Source organism: Mercenaria mercenaria, chromosome 2, assembly GCF_021730395.1.
Source record: "Mercenaria mercenaria strain notata chromosome 2, MADL_Memer_1, whole genome shotgun sequence".
NCBI lineage: Eukaryota > Metazoa > Mollusca > Bivalvia > Venerida > Veneridae > Mercenaria > Mercenaria mercenaria.
In genome coordinates this window covers 113,204,152-113,223,626 of record NC_069362.1, presented here as the reverse complement: position 1 = coordinate 113,223,626, position 19,475 = coordinate 113,204,152, and the positions used below count along the sequence as shown (strand labels likewise).

The 19,475-nt window shown below is 35.4% G+C and overlaps 1 protein-coding gene across 1 annotated transcript in view; it reads right to left on the bottom strand.

The window, feature by feature from the left end:
- LOC123564947 (xylosyltransferase 2-like) overlaps window positions 1-17,919 on the bottom strand; it is a 30,718-nt gene extending 12,799 nt beyond the window's left edge. The window contains exons 1-12 of the mRNA XM_045358876.2: window positions 17,673-17,919; window positions 14,261-14,540; window positions 13,711-13,842; window positions 10,708-10,875; window positions 9,940-10,112; window positions 7,187-7,389; window positions 4,948-5,028; window positions 4,193-4,409; window positions 3,584-3,760; window positions 2,143-2,245; window positions 1,073-1,277; window positions 367-499 (exon numbers count right to left, since the gene is read on the bottom strand). Of these exons, the coding sequence (XP_045214811.2) occupies window positions 367-499; window positions 1,073-1,277; window positions 2,143-2,245; window positions 3,584-3,760; window positions 4,193-4,409; window positions 4,948-5,028; window positions 7,187-7,389; window positions 9,940-10,112; window positions 10,708-10,875; window positions 13,711-13,842; window positions 14,261-14,540; window positions 17,673-17,891 (2,091 nt within the window). The 5' untranslated portion in view covers window positions 17,892-17,919. The remainder of the gene's footprint in view (window positions 1-366; window positions 500-1,072; window positions 1,278-2,142; window positions 2,246-3,583; window positions 3,761-4,192; window positions 4,410-4,947; window positions 5,029-7,186; window positions 7,390-9,939; window positions 10,113-10,707; window positions 10,876-13,710; window positions 13,843-14,260; window positions 14,541-17,672) is intronic.
- Window positions 17,920-19,475: the final 1,556 nt, after the last annotated feature.

Genomic DNA, 19,475 nt, shown 5'->3' with positions numbered 1-19,475 from the left:
TGAATGTACTTTACAATTTTAGCAGACGACATTTCCAGCAGACGACAATTTATCTAGCATGCTAAAGGTTAATTCACAAGTTAGGTGTTACAGACTGTTCCTGGGTGCTTTTTTAACCCATAACTAATTTAATGCAACTTAAGTCAAAGGAGCACCTTTTACTACAACTGAATTTAACCTAATCTATTCATACTTATAAATAATGGAATGCCACAACTTAAGTTACTTTAACGAAGTATATTAAAAATTCATTTATAATCATGTATAAGCATAAAATCCTTCATTTAAATAAAAGAAAGACAACTGATAACATCACTTAAGCATAAAGATAAAGATATTGTGACTCTGAAGTTTCTGTAACACTACCTCTAGATTTTGAAGGCGTCCTATTGGTCCAAGAGGGTCTATAATTCTATAATGCTGTTTATAGCTATACTGACTCTCTAACGTCACAGGAACACTTCTCCCTGGTAATGTGACATTGTATTTCACAAGATATCTGTAAAGTAAATGTAATTATACAGAAGTTGTCATACACTACACACAGACTAGTTGCAACCAAGTCTGATGAATGGATAAGAACTGCTCGAGTTAGAGAAGTGACTGTCAATTTTTGCGATTTTTTATAATTCAAGAGCTGAAATTCCACAGACTTACAGGATACAAATGGTAATCAGATTGAGATTTTATGCCCACAAATATTGGTACGAAATTCCATGGACACTGGATAACAACTGCTCAAGTTTGAGAGCTGATAATTTTTATGGACTGCAACCACCCACCCATCTCCACTGGTGTTACATGAGTATGTAAAAAGGAACTGGAAAAAGAGTTCTTTTTACAATATAAAAATCAATAAAGTAATATTGATGCCTTGAGTAGTGGTCAACCAGACTAGCCAAATCTGACTAGTATGTTTTCTCTGTCAAAAGGTCTACCATGTGTAAAAGTAACTATTAGGGACATATAAAAATATAAAGTTTACAAGTGAAACATATAAAATTACAAGTAAATATTGAGAATTGAAATGACAAACATTTTTTTTCAGATGTAAATTTGGATAAATTATTACCTGTGGAAACTATCAGCAAGATTCAGCACATGAGATTCTATAATGAAAATGTCAGACATGGTGCACTGTGAGGTTGCTGATCCAAGAACCTGCTGATTGTGTCTCACAAACGACCCAGCAAAGGTCAACCAGAGGTCAGCCTTCCAGTCTACCTGATCCTTGTAGTGATAATCATTGTGCCAGTAACGGTTTAGTCCTGGAAGATCTGAATAAAACATTTGATTACGTACAATACCATGGATGAAACATCTAATTACGGACAATACCATGGATGAAACATCTGATTGTGTACAATACCAATAAGGTAATGTCAAAGTGGTTAACTGAAATAATTTTCTTAGAGATACAGTCAGACCTCTCGCTCAATCTTAGGATAATTTGAACACCACCAATCCCTCATACCCATCCTCAGGTCTATGCAAAATCTATGTATATGTGACAGGGTGAGAAAAATGTGCAGACATGGGGTCTTTGAATACTGTTCCGATGTTCTACCAACTGAGCTACCCAGCCACCTACACATTTTCTCCCCATTTTGATATTCAATTCCTATACCGTGACATACTCCCCTGCTATATGAAATTTGTCCTCGAATTTCTAATGGGATAGAGAACAACATAATCTCAGAATATATTCAGTCACAGTTCCCTGCTTGGCGCCAAATATCATAGGGTGAGAAAAATATGCAGCCAGACAGGGACTCCAACCCGGGCTTCAGAATACCGTTCCCATGTTCTATCAACCATGCATTCTGGCAGCCTACACATTTTCTCCCCATTTCAGTATTCAAGTCCTATACAGCAACCTACTCCCCCGCTATATGAAATTCATCCTCAAATTTCTAATAGGATAGAGAACAAGGTAAACATGATCTCAAAGTATATTTACTCACAGTCCCATGTTGGACGCCAAATGTCCAAAGGGTGAGAAAAATGTGCAGCCAGACCGGGACTCGTACCCAGGACTTCGGATACCGTTCTGATGCTCTACCGACAGAGCTACTGGGCTGCACTATTTCTACCTCAAAATCTCATTGGATATCACCAATTCAAATTTTCTCACAACTTTACCTGATATATCGCGACCCATGAAATTGTCAACACTGTTGATTATTTCCTGGCTTACCACTGGCTCATACTTTCTTGCAAAGAATGCAACTTTCCCTTTGTATGTCTGAAGAAAAGAAGATAAGAAATTTTTTTTTAATTTGCACACTCAGTAAATCTGAAGAAATATGTTCTAGTAAAATCAAGTTTTATTTACTTTATGATATACAGTAATGACTCATCTAAATCAATCACATATGTTTTCAGTCAATACATACCAACTGATTTTACTTTCCATAGTTAAACTTCAAAAGTACTGTGAAATCATTAATATTCATGGGGGACTAATTTTCAAGGATTTCATGGTTTAGTCAATCCACAAAATTTAATCCCAACAAAAAATAAAATTCCCATTCATATTATGTTCGAAAGTTTAAATTGACAAATTCATATCCCTACAAAATTGCCATTTTGACCAAAACCACAAAATTTCATGCCCAAGAAATTAAATGATTTTACAGTAAATGATACTGAATTAAAACTGAAATGCTATAAATGATAGAGAAAACAAAAGAATGAATACAAAATATGACTTACCAGTCTGAGTAATGACAATTTTTGTAAGATTTTAACCTTTAGCCTGTTGCTGGCAAGTGATTATGCCTTTGCGACTTGGGCAGACCAAGCTCAGCCTGCACATCCACATCCATGCAGGCTGATCTTGGTCTACACTATCCACTATTCAGTCAGTAAATTTTTAGTAACTGTTTGTTTGTTTTGGGTTTAACACCATTTTTTAACAGTACATCATGTATTTCGGTTATGAAACGGCGGGCAGTTAACCTAACCAGTGTCCTTGGTTCTGTACCAGGACAAACCTGTTCTCCGCAAGTAACTGCAAACTTCCCCACCTGAATCTATCAGAAGAGGAGGATGAATGATTTCAGACACAAGGTCTTTTACCTTTTTTTTTTTTTATTTAACGTTGCACCGACACATGATAGGTCATATGGCGACTTTGTCTTTTATCAAATATGTCTTTATGGTAAGACTTTCCAATGGATTACATAATTTGTATATGTTTTTTTGGTAAGACTGTCCAATGTATTACATAATTTGTGTATGCCTTTATGGTAAGACTGTAATGATGCCCCGTTCTGATCAAGTTTCATAAGGATTGAGTTACAACTGTGGCCTCTAGACTGTTAACAAGTTTTTCCTTTGATTTGTACTGTTGACCTAGTATTTGACCCCTCACGACCAAGATTTGAACTTGACTAGAGGTCATCAAGACAAACATTCTGACTAATTCTCATAAATTTCAAACTTTAAGTGTGGACTCTATGAGTGTTAACAAGGCAAATGTTGACAGACAATTAACACTGCAAGATGACGGATGCCAGACAATGACTGGTCAAGAGAGCTGCCTTTGAACACTTCGTGCTCTAATGAGCTAAATACTCACCAGCAGTCTGTCTAGATCTTCCATTTTGAAGTCATTTGGTGAGCAGCCACACCAGTCTACTTGTTTCTTATGCTGACATTTACAGCCCTGTTTACGTTTCCAGTTGGTTAAGTGAAGGTTATTGTCAATCCATGACTCACAAAATTCACTGTTCAACAACAGGACATGGAAAAATGACTGAAATAGTAATACCTCTGTAAGACACATACATACTGTAATTCACTGTTTAACAAGAATACATGGATTATATCTGTAAAGAACACATAGAACTCACTGATTAACCAGAATTGGTAAATAATCTGGAGTTACAGTTTCAAGCAAGTTCAATGCCTGACCATTATCAGATTTAATTGATTACATATATAAGAATATTTGCATATGTGTTATAAATCATCATTGAACCTATAGCCTGCTGGCGGCAAGTTCATTCTGCGCTTGCATCCGTGCAGTCTGATCATGGTCTGCACTGTTCGCTATTCAGTCAGTAAATCTTCACTGAACACTCCTTTGAATAATAAAGGGTCCAGCCCAAATAAATGATGGACAAGTCCATTTTAGAAATTTAGCAGGGTAAAGGTTAAGTGCAGAGCCAATAAAAATCACACAAACCTCTACTGGAAGCAAGGTATATTTGTAGAATTGTTTCAATCCAGTGATGAGAGTATCGGTGGACGTTAAAGAGTACTGTACAAAGTCTCGGTACAGACCAATCCAGTCACTGCCACCATCAACCTGTATTCCCAGTGGTAGTTCACATTTACCCAGTCTCCATAGGTGATTGTCACATTCATGGAACAGCCAATTCAGACCCTGTTTCTTGATAAATCTGAAATGTAATTCTTTTATACTGTATAACTGAATATATTCGAAGGTGAAAAAGTTAGCAAGATGTTTTGGAGGTAGCAATATTTGCGACTCTTCGAAAACTGACATACAAAAGCTAAGTTTGTTTAGTTTTACTTTGGTTTGTCTAGGTGAATGTAAAATTTACTGATATTTTTGCTATTCTTTTTTTCTTTGCAAAATCTGCAAACTTTTCTATGTATACAGTATTGAGGATACAGTCATAAAGACCACAAAAGCTTGAATTGGAAAACTAAAAGTTAATCTTTATTTATCGCTTGGGGTCTCATCTTTTGAAATGATATAGCAGGCAGTTAACCTAACCAGTGTTCCTGGATTCTGTACTAGCATTAAGCTGTTCTCAATAAGTGACTGCTACCTTCTTCACATGACTCAAGAGGTGGAGGACGGAAATGACTCCTAACACAATGTTATCAAATTGTCACAGAAATATACACATTTTTGCACAGCACCTCTCATTTTCACATATTAAACATAGAAATATGCATAAAAAGTCTTACGTTGGCGTCTCCCTTCCATTGGATTTCAAGAAATTGTTTCCTCTGTATCTTGTGAGAAAAACTGTCAGTGACTCCACAGTTCTGTAAGTAAGTAAACTAGAAGTTGCATATTTGAAATTTATAAATGCTTATTTGAATAAGAACTAAAAATACAAAAAGGTTTTCAATATATAGGAACATTTTTCATCTTCCAAATGCAAGGGCTGTAAATTCTTGACAGGGTTCCCCCCAGGCTATTATCGCCTGTCGCGTGCAACATGCCTTCAGACTTTGAGTTGTATATTCGACATCCCTTATTTCCCCCGTCATCCCTTAATTGCCGAAGCGACATGTCATAAAATCATCCCAATAAACACCCCGATTAATTCGATAGTGTATTCGAAAACCTTCCACGTGCTACCCGATAGTTTAGGTAAAGCGATGCCAGTTAAGATAACCGATAAACCAATGACAGCTTCCTATATGTGGAACGTGTGACGTAAATTTCATCGTAGCTCCGCCTTTAAATCCTTTGACAGGCGGCATCTTGTGATGTGTACATGAAAGTGACTGTTTTCGCAAGTTTTAAGATTATACATGTTATTAGATATAATGACAGATGATTCAACAATTATCGTCCGAATGTTTTTCGCAATCAAGGAAAGACAATGTAAGGAATTAAGTCAAAAATTGTGCAACACGGTAAAATGCTTTTGAACAATTATCGCCGTAATATTAATGTTTTTCACATGTATGAAATGTGTTTTCTCGGGCGGAATATCGAAAAGACAATGCAAGAATTAATGTTTTTTGTTGTCACTTTCAAAATAGAACTTGTAGAGAAAAGTTTGAAATACCCTCCGTGCATTATTTCAACACGAACGGACACTTTGGTAGAACCACCGACCTTCCGTAAGCCAGCTGGATGGCTTCCTCACATGAAGAACCTCACATGAAGAATTCAACGCCCCGAGTGAGGCTCGTACCCACATTGATGAGGGGCAAGTGATTTGAAGCCAGCGACCTTAACCACTCGGCCACGGAGGCCCCGGTCACAATTTCAGAATCCCTCCCAGCCACGCCAAATGGCCACTGATCCAAAATGGAAACCAGCGTTTCCCTGGATGACAGTCTCTGATTGTGTTGTTTTACATGTATGTACAACAAACAGTTGACATTTTCAAAAACTTAAAATGGATAAGTTCAGCAAATAAACACCGCAGAAATAGAAGACATCAACTTTAAAATACAAATAGATCTGTGTGCAGTGTTAAATTGTGTTGTTTTATGTACAATAAATAGTAAATGAACATTTTTAGCAACTTAAAATTGATGAACTTTTGTCATTCAGCAAATAACTCCATAGGATTTTTATGACCTGATATCTTTTCTTGTTGTACATGTAAATGATGCTTATTAATCACTGAAAATACCACTATGTTTTTCACTCTGAAATGCACCAGAATGCACCAAAATGAGTTGTAGTAACACAAAATTTTCTGGGGTGACCCCCATACCCCCCATGCTGGAGGGGACACCCCTCCCGCACCCACCCCTTTGATCGTCAAAAAATATCCTTCTGCAACATGCCTTCAGAAAATCCTGGCTAGAGCCCTGTGACTTGTTTGACTTAAAATTGGAGGGGATGCATGATAACATCAATGGCTGAAAATCACATTTTAGGAATGCCACCAACACCGATGGAATTGGGATAAAAAATTCTTACAAATTGCCTTAATTGGGAAAAATTGAAAATTACCATAATGTATGTAAAGTTACTTTTTGTGTATGATATTTCCAAATGTGGGGTTGCATTTTAATAATTGTTCAACAGTATATAATCACTGTTGTTTAAAACAGCAATAACACTAAAAGTTAATAATCATAAGGGAATTTAAGTTCAGAATTGGGGAAAAAACATACTTTCTGATATGGGAGAGGTAGATTTATAGGGGAAAAGCCCTGCAAGGCCACTACTGGATTACTGATGACAACTCTCAATACCAGCATTTCATATCTAAGAATACGTTTCCAGTAATAAACACATATGAGTCTAAGTAGCAGCTAGTAAAACCACAAATAAATACTTAAATCTGCTAGATAACCTAACTTACTAATCAATTAACTCATGTGTGTAGTGCCAATGTCTAAATATGGAAAACTTTGAAATGACTGCATACTGACTCTTATTATCATTTTAGGTGATTTAATAATCGGGGTACCTGTCTAACACTTTAAAGCAGACTGGTTCTCAACTTACTTGATAGGGTAATCACTCTCACTCAGGTTGATGTAATAATCCCAATGCCAGTCTGACATTTCAAGGAGACATTTCATGAAAGTCAAATGAGCCTGCAATAGACTGGCTCCACCCCAAATAGTAGCAAATCTCTCTTTTGAAAGTCTCACATTGTGCAACTTCTCTTCAAGTGGTAACAGCTCACGGTACATGTATTCTGACCTCTGTAATAGTTATTAACAATGAAATTTAACTAAAAAGCAAAGAAACATGAAATTTAATCTTATATTGTTAGTATGTGAACCAGAGCTGTTTCAAAAATACATATATGCCCCCATGAAGGCCTTTCAAATTTAACTTGGTATATAAAGGGCTCTTTTCCATCCTCGAGGTCACTGCGATCTTCTGATTACAGGTAACCATCTTGTACATCTGACAGCTATTGGAAAACAGTTTTTCCAGTTATTGAATGATGGACCAGTCCGCTTTAGAAACTTAGCATGAGAAATATCAAACCATTATCTCACTGCAATAAGTGGATAACTAAACTGACATTAACGGTAACCTGTAGCCTGCTAAATTTTTAAAATGGACTGGTCCATCATTCAATTAAAGCAATACCATTTATAAATCGAAGGGATGTTCACTGAAAATTTACTAATTGAATAGCGAACACTGCAGACCATGATCAGCCTGCACAGATCTTTGTCTGTGCTGGTCACAAAGGCAGAATGGTCCACTATTTGCACTGTAATGATGAAATACAATAGAGAAATGTCAAATATAATGAACAGACAATTAAGTAAATTATAAAGTACATTTACATTCTCTCTCATTATTCACATGCTTAGAATTGTTTTCACTATGTTCACATGAATTTTTTCACATGGTTACCACCACAGATTATTCTTTTTATAAAGACCATTTTTTATTGAGAAACTTTACCAGTAAGCTATTAAAGTCAGACAATTTGTGAAAAAGATAAGCTTTTGCAGTCACCTACATTTTGTGCAGTGTATTATTCTTATTCATTTTTTACCTTTTTTCTTCTTTCTTAAATTCTATGTTTCATTTATTGAATGCTGTAACAGTTTATAGTTAAGCTAAGCACCCAGTCAATATTTTTTAACTCAATTATCCATGTATTTCACCAGGGAAAAAAGCTGTTATGTTTGTACACTAAGTAAATTATTCATTTGGCCAATACTGGGGTTAATAGCTCGCTGACAATTACAAACAGAATATTGTTGAAAAAGAGAGAAAAATGGCTAAGTGCAAAGGGGCATAATTTGATCAAAATAAGAGAAAAGACTTATGCGACCTGTATGATTCAGCTGATATCATTACTGCAAAGAAGTGTGTAAAAACGAAATATGTAGTAACAGAGATACTTACCTGCAGACAAATGCAAACAGGACTGTATAGAAAAAATGGCTAAGAACAAAAAGAGACATGACTTCATAAAAAATTGATTTCATCAAAATGAAAGTAAGAGTTGTAGAACCTGTCATTCAGTTGATGTTATCAAGGGGTAGGCATGCATGAAGTTCAACTCAGCTGTGATTAGAATAACCAAGTTAGAAGATTGCTGGGAATCATTAATGAGGTATCTATGCACAACTCCTACGCCAGGGATATTGCAATAGCTCTGGTGACTTGTGATGGCAAGCTAATAAGAAAGTCAAAAATCTAAAAATCTCTGACTGTTAATTGGATATTAACACCAGTAGAACTTCAAAACTAGAAAAAAAATACAGGTCACTTACTGACCTTATGAATTTAGATAATCATTGGGTTCACTTCACTGCTCTCTCATACCACAAAACTGAATTTCATTAGAAACTCATCAAATGTTCTATAACTACATGTATAATGATAGCGCTACAACAATTTAGCAATTGCTATAGTAATATGTTATTGGACAAGTGCTATTTATACAACCTGCCATAATGACATGTCATTAGTGTCCTCATAAAATAAAGTCGTTATTATTAGTGTATACTAGAAAGAATTAATTAAATAACTTAGAAATATGTTATTTGATAAGCTCATTAATCTGTAAATGGGTAAACTTTAAATAATACAGATAATCTGCAATAATTTGATTTAATTACATATGTCAATTATAACAGAAACTTTTCAACTATTTAAATACAAGGCATAATAATATTCAGTAAAAACAAGAGGGCCCTCAACCCCTAAATTTCATCATGTTCATAGCTTAAACTTTCAGTGGCATCCTAAGTACTGAATTCCAACAACTGAATATTTTTCTATCTAAAATACTTTCTTTGTAATACAGAAGTACAATTATCATAATTACATCATATAATACCCTCTCTACATGGCTTGGATTGATCTCTTGTTGGATTTTAACCTTTAGTCTGCTGGCGGCAAGTGACTATGCCTTTGTGATCATCCTTGCAGGCTCATCTTGGTCTGCACTGGTCACTATTCAGTCAGTAAATTTTTGTAAACATCCCTTTGAATAATAAATGGAACTGCCCAAATTGAATGACAGACCAGTCCATTTTAGAAATTTAGCAGGGAAATGGTTAATGTCATGTGTGAATTTTTCTGCTATAAAGGTGGAGGAAGACCTCTCATGTTTCTCTGGCATTATTTTATCCATGTATATACACAGTTAGAAGCATACAGCATTGGAAAGTCAGCAAGATGGGGTTTTTTTATTTAAAACTTCGCCAACCCAAAAGGAAAGCTCTAAAACAAAGTGAATGGCACAATAAATAGAAAAGAGTCTAAGGAGAACTTACACTGTCTACATGGATGTAGAAATAATGATTTGGATCATACAGGGTATTTATCAGTCTGCGGACCTGTCTTACTGCCCGTCCGTTCACCGTCAGAACAAACACTATTCTCACACGGGTAAGGTCCCTGACTAAATCAAAGTTATACACTAACTCTGCCTTGATAGATTTCTTCTCTGTTCAAATTAAAATATAAAAACATGTTTGAGAACAAGTCTACTTTTGCATTTTCTTTCAAGACAGGAGAAAAAGAAAATATATATGCAGCCCCAAGACAGAACAAAAATATCTATTGAGTGTTTTATTAAATTCAAAATCACATATCCAATATCAAATCAGCATGCTTCAAATTTCTCTTGCAGAGTCAAAGTAAATTAGGAAGACATTACAAGTTCACTAATGATAATACTTTTTGTGTTAAAGTAAAATATAATTATAATACCTTGTTGGGTATTAAGTCAGATAAGCATGGTTTAATCATACAGTTATATTTTCCATTTTTTAAAGTAAGGGCAAGAACACATGTGCCTGGAACTTTTTTAGTCTTGACCCCTGCACAAAACCTCTGAGTTTCCACAAGTCACCTATATTATAACTTCCTTAAAAATATCAACGCCTTAACTGAGGTTTGAACCCATACTAGTGGCAGCATGTTGATTAAAAGACCGTAACTTCATATACTCAGCCATAGTAGAACCTATTACGTTATGTCATTACACTCGCACTCCCATAATAAGACTGACAAACGGATAGTACAGTAGTTATATTCACCTGGTAATCCTGTGCTGAAGATCCTCTGCGAGTTGTAACCGCCACATGTCTCTGAGGAATTACCAGGGCAGACACTACTGCAGGACGTCTCAGGTAGCAGGCCATACTTGCCGTGACTGTTACCACACCAGCATTCATCCTTGTACTGAACTCCGGCATACATATAACCTATATACATGCAAAATGCACATAATAACATTTTGCACTTTCCATAATTTACTCAACCGCTTAAAATGCTATTGCAACCTTGGTTTTACTACAATGTACATGTATAAGCTACTGCCAACTTGAGTTTCATTTCAAGATCTCAACTCAAACATCTGGTTCTTAAAATGTAATTGAAATCTTCCACCCACACATCCATAACCCCAAACCAAACACTAGATGCCCACAGGCAATATGCCTGCCAGCTGTCAAAAGGACTGGGAGTTGTACATGACACTCCTTGTCTCACTGAGGCAAACATTTATGCCAAACAAAAAAGAGATTGCAAAAAGTTACAATATAAGTTATTTAAAGCAACAACAAAGGAACGTAAATCTAAAAAAAAAATTTAAAAAAAAATTTAAAAAATATAATAAAAAATTCTAAGTCCACATAAAAATCTGCAACAGGAGAGATAGGTCAAAATACACCCGAAAACTGGATGAACATGCATGTTGTACTACAGAAAAGTGGTCTTGATTTTTCCCTACGACCAGTTATAAAAAAGTTACAAATATAAGCTATTTATAGTAACAACAAAGGGAAGTAAATCTAGGATCTTGCGCATGACACTCCGTCGCATGATGATGAACAATTGTGCCAAGTTACATCAAAATCCCTCTATGCATCAAAAAGAAATGCTCCAGACAAAGTCATTCTTGTATCTGACTTTTTACCTCTAAGTGTGACCTTGACCTTAGACCTAGGGACCTGGTTCTTGTGCATGACACTCTATCTCATGGTGGTGAACATTTGTGCCAAGTTATTTCAAAATCCCTCCATGCAAGAAGAAGAAATGCTCCGGACAAAGTTGTCATTTTTGTATCCTTTGACCTCTAAGTGTGACCTTGAACTTAGACCTAGGGACCTGGTTCTTGCGCATGACACTCTGTCTCATGATGGTGAACAATTGTGCCAAGTAACATCAAAATCTCTCCATGCATGAAGAAGAAATGCTCCGGACAGTCATTTTTGAATTTGACCTTTGACCTGTAAGTGTGACCTTGACCTTTGAGATAGGAACCTGGGATTTGCACACGACACTCCGTCTCACTGAGGTTAACATTCATACCAAATATAAACAAGATTGCTCCATGCAAGTCAAAGTTATGGTCCGGACAAACAAATCCGGACGGACGCACACACGCACGCACATACACCGAACAGACATTTGGACAACTATGTCTTCACTTCTGCAAGCGGGCTCGACAAAAACTATCAATCTTATAACCAGGTAAATTGAGGTTTTCAACTTCAAAAAAATCTGGTTAAAAAACAATACTGTTTGTGATCAAATATAAAATGTCAAAAGTACATGAATGTATTCTGCTATGCAAATCTGGAATGCCTTGCCTGTATATATTAAACAATCATTAAAAAAAATATTTGAACGATATAAACAAATACAGTCATATGGCTGTCAAAGGATAATAAACAATTTGTGTATTATAGGTAGTATTTCTTTATACTTTGTTTTCACAATATAAACTAGAGCTGCTTTTGAGAAAAGCACATGTGTCCCACAACTGCCAAATCATCTAAATAGTAAGTCAGTCTTTATATACTGTTTATTTAGAGCACATGCGCATGCGTTTTTTTGACCTCAAAAGGATCCCTATACTACTTTTAAAAGTAGTATAGGGGTCCTTTTGAGATCAAAAATGCGCAAGAAATCTGAGTGTTTTTTGGTAATCCAAAGGCCATAATTCCAAAGTGCCTGGGCCGATTTGGCTAGTTATCGAACTTGGCCGAGCACTTATTGGCAAACACATTTTGTTCAAGTTTGGTGAAGATCGGATGAGAAATGTTCGAGTGCGGACAAACTTTGTGACAGACAGAGAGACACACACACACATAGACAGGAGTAAATCAATATGTCTCCCACACCACTGTGTGGTGGGAGACATAATTATTGTTTTAAAGTGGTCAATTAGAGTTTGGTCATGTAATGAGTTTGTTCCAAACTTTATCATCTGATCATTTACTCTTATTGATGCTCACTGGACAGTTACTGCATGACAGATGTCCACTGGCGGTGATTTTAGTTTTTAAGCATATGCATAAACTTGATACCGAATGATATAAATATTGTATTACATATTTGTATACTAGTTCAATATTTGCATTAACAACAGTTACTGTGTATTTCATTAATAGATCAAAAGGATTTAAAATTACCAGGCAACACATTCTTAATAGATTCGACTTTTATGTCTTCATCAGAAAATCTCATATTTCATTGAAATTCATTAGAAATGCAAGTTTGAACAAGGTGTCATTGCTAATCTGCAAGTGTTGGTCAGTATGTAAGAAAAGAGCAAAAGTTCAGAATTTTTAAGTACGGTACAAAAATGGCCATAATTCTGACAAAAGGCAGGTTAGAGTTATTGTTCTTGGCCTACAAAGTCACTTGGCCTGCACAATCAACTAATTATGATAAACAAGTGTGCAGTTTCAAAGAATCAGATTTTGTTCTTATGGTTTTCGAGAAAAGGCAGACCAACACCAACAAATCAAGTGACGACAATACCTCAGACTTTTTTTTCAAAATTCAGAGAGCTAAAAATGATTTTCACCTCCCTTTTCCTATGACTGAACAACCAAGATCATTTGGAAATAAATGAATTCAAAAGCCAGACAGTTTCAGAACATGTAGTTTGGTGTGCAGCTCTCAACAATTACCTCGAATAGTAACTACTGTTTAGGTATACAAAAAAAGTCATGTGAAATGATAGCAGAGTGTAAAATAGTAGGTTACAGCCATTTTAAAGAATTATTTTCAAAGTACAGAACACTTACTTCCAGTCAGACAGAAGTTGGTGCATTTTTCTGGAGAATTATCTTTTGGAAACTGTTCACTGAAGTTTGGCACATCTCTGTCCTTCTGATTATCTTTGAAACATCCGAAGTATTTACCAAAGGGTTCCTTGCCTGCAAAAACAAAAAAAGAGGTATTTACCACAGGGTCCCTTGCTTGTAACAAGAAAACAGTATATACCATTCAGACATGTAAACTATTCTAAAAGTATCATTGACATAGATGATCAGTGTGACTGAAGGCAATGTTGGAATTGTGTATTATATTTTTGGTATATACATGAAATAAACAAAGAGACAAAATAACAAAGTACTAAATTATTATATAAGTTTAATGTGGTTTTACAAAGCTTAGCATCAGGAGGAAAGCTGTGTAACTGGGATAAGATATATATAGAAACAAGATACAATCAAGTGACTAAACTTAAAATGAACAAATGCAGCTCCGCATGTAGCACATTGTGTTTTTTATTAATGCAGCACAAACTCATTAGAGCTATCATAACCATCAGACCGAACAAAAAATACCAACCTTTGACATGACAAAGTCTTGGGAGTGAAGATGGATAAAGTGTGCGTTGCTCATAGCTACAGACAATGTCCAGAATCTCCTGTTTACACGAGTCTGTTGTTGCCCTAGAGTATGCTGACAATGCCTCCTTCGTGGATAACTTCGTGCAATCAGACTTCTTTTTGACAACCTCTGTTAGCTTATTCACATCATCTGCAGGTTTTCTCACCTGTCTGTCAACTTCACTTTGTCCCAATTTTGTTTCAGGCTGATGCCTATCACCAAATATCTGCTTCAAGTGCTAAAGAAAACAAACTTGAAACACATACCTTATTACCATAAATAGTTTATTTGGACAGCATGCACACATGAAATCTCTACTTAGAGTTGTTTCAGCCAATCAATGTTTGCCATTATTCGGCACAACAAATTTGAAATTCAAACATTTAAGAAAAGTACTTGCTAACAACATGAACAACTGAATAAGACGGTACTGTATGACACAGATTAAAAAAGTTTCATTAAGATTGGGCCAAAAATGTGACCTTTAGAGTGTTAACAAGCTTTTCCTTTCATTTGACCTGGTGACCTAGTTTTTAACCCCAGGTGACCCAATATCAAACTCATCAAAGATTCAATTAAGGGTAACATTCTGACTAAGTTTCATTAAGATTGGGCCAAAAATGTGACCTCTAGAGTGTTAACAAGCTTTTCCTTTGATTTGACCTGGTGACCTAGTTTTTGATCCCAGATGACCAAATATCAAACTTGTCCAAGACTTTTTTAAGGATAACATTCTGACCAAGTTTCATTAAGATTGGACCAAAATTGTGACCTCTAGAGTGTTAACAAGCTTTTCCTTTGATTTGACCTGGTGTCCTAGTTTTTGACCCCAGGTGATCCAATATCAAACTCGTCCAAGATTTTATTAAGTGTAACAATCTGACTAAGTTTCATTAAGATTGGGCCAAAAATGTGACCCCTAAAGTGTTAACAAGCTTTTTCTTTGATTTGACCTGGTGACCTAGTTTTTGACCGCAGATGACCCAATATCGAACTCATCCAAGATTTTATTGAGGGTAACATTCTGACCAAGTTTCATTAAGATTGGGTCAAAATTGTCACCTCTAGAGTGTTAACAAGCTTTTCCTTTGATTTGACCTGGTGACCTAGTTTTTGACCCCAGATGACCCAATATAGAACTCGTCCAAGATTTTATGGAGGGTAACATTCTGACCAAGTTTCATTAAGATTGGGCCAAAAATGTGACCTCTAGAGTGTTAACAGTGAAATTGTTGACGACGGACGCCGGACACAGGGTGATCACTAAAGCTCACCTTTGAGCACTTCGTGCTCAGGTGAGCTAAAAATTGAGCCAAATTTTTAAGCCGCGGATTGAAGAGGTTCGCATGCCCGTTCGTGTATCCACAACAAGACTTTGGTGGGGTTCACAGGGTGCTTTGCCCCCTGAAGCTTTTTGGCTTTAAGATATTTCAGATGCATCGACTGCAGCAGAAAGGGGTAGGAAGTATTTGCCAAAATTAAATTTTGTTTCCATAACATGTGAAAAATGGTCTGGATATTAATATGTTGTACAAGAAATATCATTATAATGGAAATATAATTATAAAAAGGGCGATTATGCGATTTAAATGAAATTCTTATAAGTAAAGTAGAATTTGTGATCCTGATGAAAATCATTAAAATGGAATACTTATAAGAAATAGTGAATAATTTATATTGTGATCCTAAGGAAAATTTTTAAAATGAAATAATTATTGTTTTGAAATAAATCACACAAACTAAGTAATGGCTGTAATGTTTCACAATGTTAAACAGTCCTGCATTCAAATACAACAAATTCCACAAGCAACCAAGGAAAGTCTGTTTTCCATTTTTTAGCTGGATTTAGAGTTCTAGATTCACTTTTCACAGATTTTGATTTCTTTGCAGGAGGTAAACTACCTGATTCAGAACTACGTTTCTCGGCCATAGTGACAAGCAAGAAATTAATAACTAAAAATATTCTGTCATATACTTACTGGCATCAATAATGAATTACTCGTTTGATATACTTTTATCTAATTAAACTTTTTTTGAACAATAAAGATCAGACACACTACCTTTCAACATTCTTTGTATATTCATTGATCAGTACCAATTTAGCTAAACAAACTGTGAGAGATGCTTTGAATTACCCCCAAGGGCACAGGTTTATTGTCCCTTGACTAGGGACTGTGCCTCTTGTTTACTGCATGTTTTGTCACGGGCTGGCACTCTTTGGTCCAAAATAACATTAAATAAAAGGAAGTGTCTAGGGGTACGGATCCGTACCTCTAGAATCTAAATTCTAGAGGTACGGATCCGTACCTCAAGACAAGCCTGTTAGGGGTTTTCTAGGGGTACGGACCTCCTTTCTCTAGAGATTTAGGGTTATTTATTTCTTAAATTGTGTTGAAAATGAAATAACAAATAAGTCTTAACCAGTCTTCACTTAAAACTTGGATCTAATTGGTTTACAGATACCAGCGTTCACCCGATTGTTTACCTTCTCTTTCAAAACCGGGCGTTCAAAACCTAAATAACCGAGGAACTCCAAATGAATACACTGTTCTGTGCCGATTAGTTTGTTGTCAAATAAACTGTTGATAACAGCTAGATTAATGAATGAATCTAGCCCTTAAATGAATTCTATTTGAAATTCGATCAGCAAATAAATAATTTTAATAAATAAATAAATTAGGCATAATAATATGCACCAATTTATTTTGTTATTTAACAAGGTATAATGATAATTGGCACGGAACTGATTGTTTAATAATCAATAAAGCGACATTAAGTAAAAGAAACTGTTTGTGAAAACGTCCCAGGTATCTCGTAACGGCTTCCAAATGTGTGAAAAACATAGATACACTAAGGGTTAATTATCAATTAAAAATAGTTTTCCCCAACATATTTAACATTATTTTGTTTAATCTTTATATCTTTTTTCTGCCAGTTCAAATCCTCGTGATTTATTTGGTGTTCCTCGGTTATTTACGTTCCGAAAGAAAATGTAACAAATCGGATGAATGTTGTTATCTGTAAACCATTTAGATCCAGGTTAAGTGAATTCTGATGAAATGTTAATTGTTATTTCATTTTCAACAAAATTTGAAATGTAAATGACCCTTAATCTCTAGAAAAACGGAGGTCCGTACCCCAAGAAATCCCCTAACAGGCTTGTCTAGAGGTACGGATCCGTACCCCTAGACACTTCCTAAATAAAAATTGACTGGTTTTAATTCTTAGGGTAGGGTTTTTTAAGATTTTGAGCCATTTCTGAACTTTCTTGAGCCAAAATTAGCATTTTGCTCAAAATGCCCATTCCAGCGCTAGCCCTGATTCTGCAATGACTGAAAAAAATTCTTAACATATTTATTGCTTTGCTCACCGATGATGCATTTGGTGTCGACTTCGGTGAAGGAGCTGTTTGCAACATTTTCTCGACATCTGATTTCCAGCGGTTTAATTTATCAAGTTCCTGTTGATTTAAAGAATAAAAACTATAACCTAAAAACATCTGAATTGATAAAGCTATGAAGCAAAAGTAGAAAAATACTCGATAACGTCGGCAAATCCTCCAGGACGAAGCTGCCCTGGGGGCCGCCATATTTGTTTGTGCTATATGTTAACTTCACGTCGTGAATTTCGATAAATTATAGGTTCAAGGCATAATTATGGTCATATGGAACCAACCCAATTTCCATAGGTCCACATTGTAATGTTTCCGGTCATGGGCCTTTCTAAATTTTTAACTTTTGATGCCACCTACTCAGGATGAAAGAACTATCCAAGAACTATCAAAAATCTGCAGGAATTGACATGCTGACCATCACTTTTGGGCACTTTTTTTCTTTGAACTCCGTTTCCCATGCATAGTCTGGCAGTTACTTTTTTTTAATTTTTCATGAAAATGCTCTACTGATAAAGCATGCATATTTCTCACACAAAATGCATCATTCCATGTTATTTTAGCCAGTGATCATGAATTACAGTTTTATTTTATGAAATAAGTTAGTTTTCAAACAAATCCAACACATTTTACACCAATGGGAGATTACTTTACATGGTAAATATACACCGCGGAATACCATATACTTTTTTCAATCAATCAGAGGCCTTGTTAGTTACTTCCATCTGACCATATATATGTAGTGACTACTAAAACAGTGAAAGGACGATGCTTAGTGTACAAACAACAACGTAGCAAACTGCACAGTTAGAAATAGTACTTAATTTATACGATCAAATGTTACTATTACAAAAAGTTACATATGTGCTCCCAACTATGAGAGCATCAAACTACTACTGAATGATTTTATTATAGAATCATCTTACTAAATAAAACAAGTTTGCCTTTAGTTTGCAATTCATAAGGCCATCTAGTTTGAATCGGAATTAGGATGATTACAATAATACCTCATGATGATTTTTTCTACAGTCACTAAAAGTCACATTTCAAGAGATAATGAAATTCATCACATAAATTTTAGAGCACCGGGAATTAAGTTCGTACTGTTTTCAGTAGGCTTCCTTAAACCCGAATACTTCCTTGCTAAATGACATTTCAACCATCTCATCTCAAGTTCTGTCATGGTCTCAACAAGAATTTCGATAGAAAAATGTTTATGATGGTTAATTTTGTTAATCTAATATCCAAGTCCAAAGTTTCAGTATTATCATTATTTTGATAAATAAACACATATTTATCATGTTTACTGGCAATCGTTTTAAATTATTTTTATTCCATACGACGTGTAGGCCCGAGCCTAATATAGCCAAAATATAAAATAAAATATTAGAGAAAAATACTAAAGTGGACCTTATTATAACATACCATTGGGGCTAGAATAGACTAGACTTGTAAATAATTCGGTTATTTTAAATTCTATATCACAAGTGTAATTGAATTATATATATACCTTCTTTCTGACAACATAAAAAAGTATAGGAGAATCGACTGCTAGTTGAGGATAAATTTTTGAACTCGCTTCTTTGTGTAGATCTATATCACTCTTTTTATTTCCGAGAGTGGTTTATACCTGTATAGCAGCTTTGATGCATGGTGATCTTGGTTTTCCTCTTGCACCTGGATTGTAGGATTCTGCTATTGCACATTTCTACCGAGAACACCATTTTGCCCAAGGGCCGACAGTAACCGTTCTATATAAAATATTTATTTTTAGCTTCCACC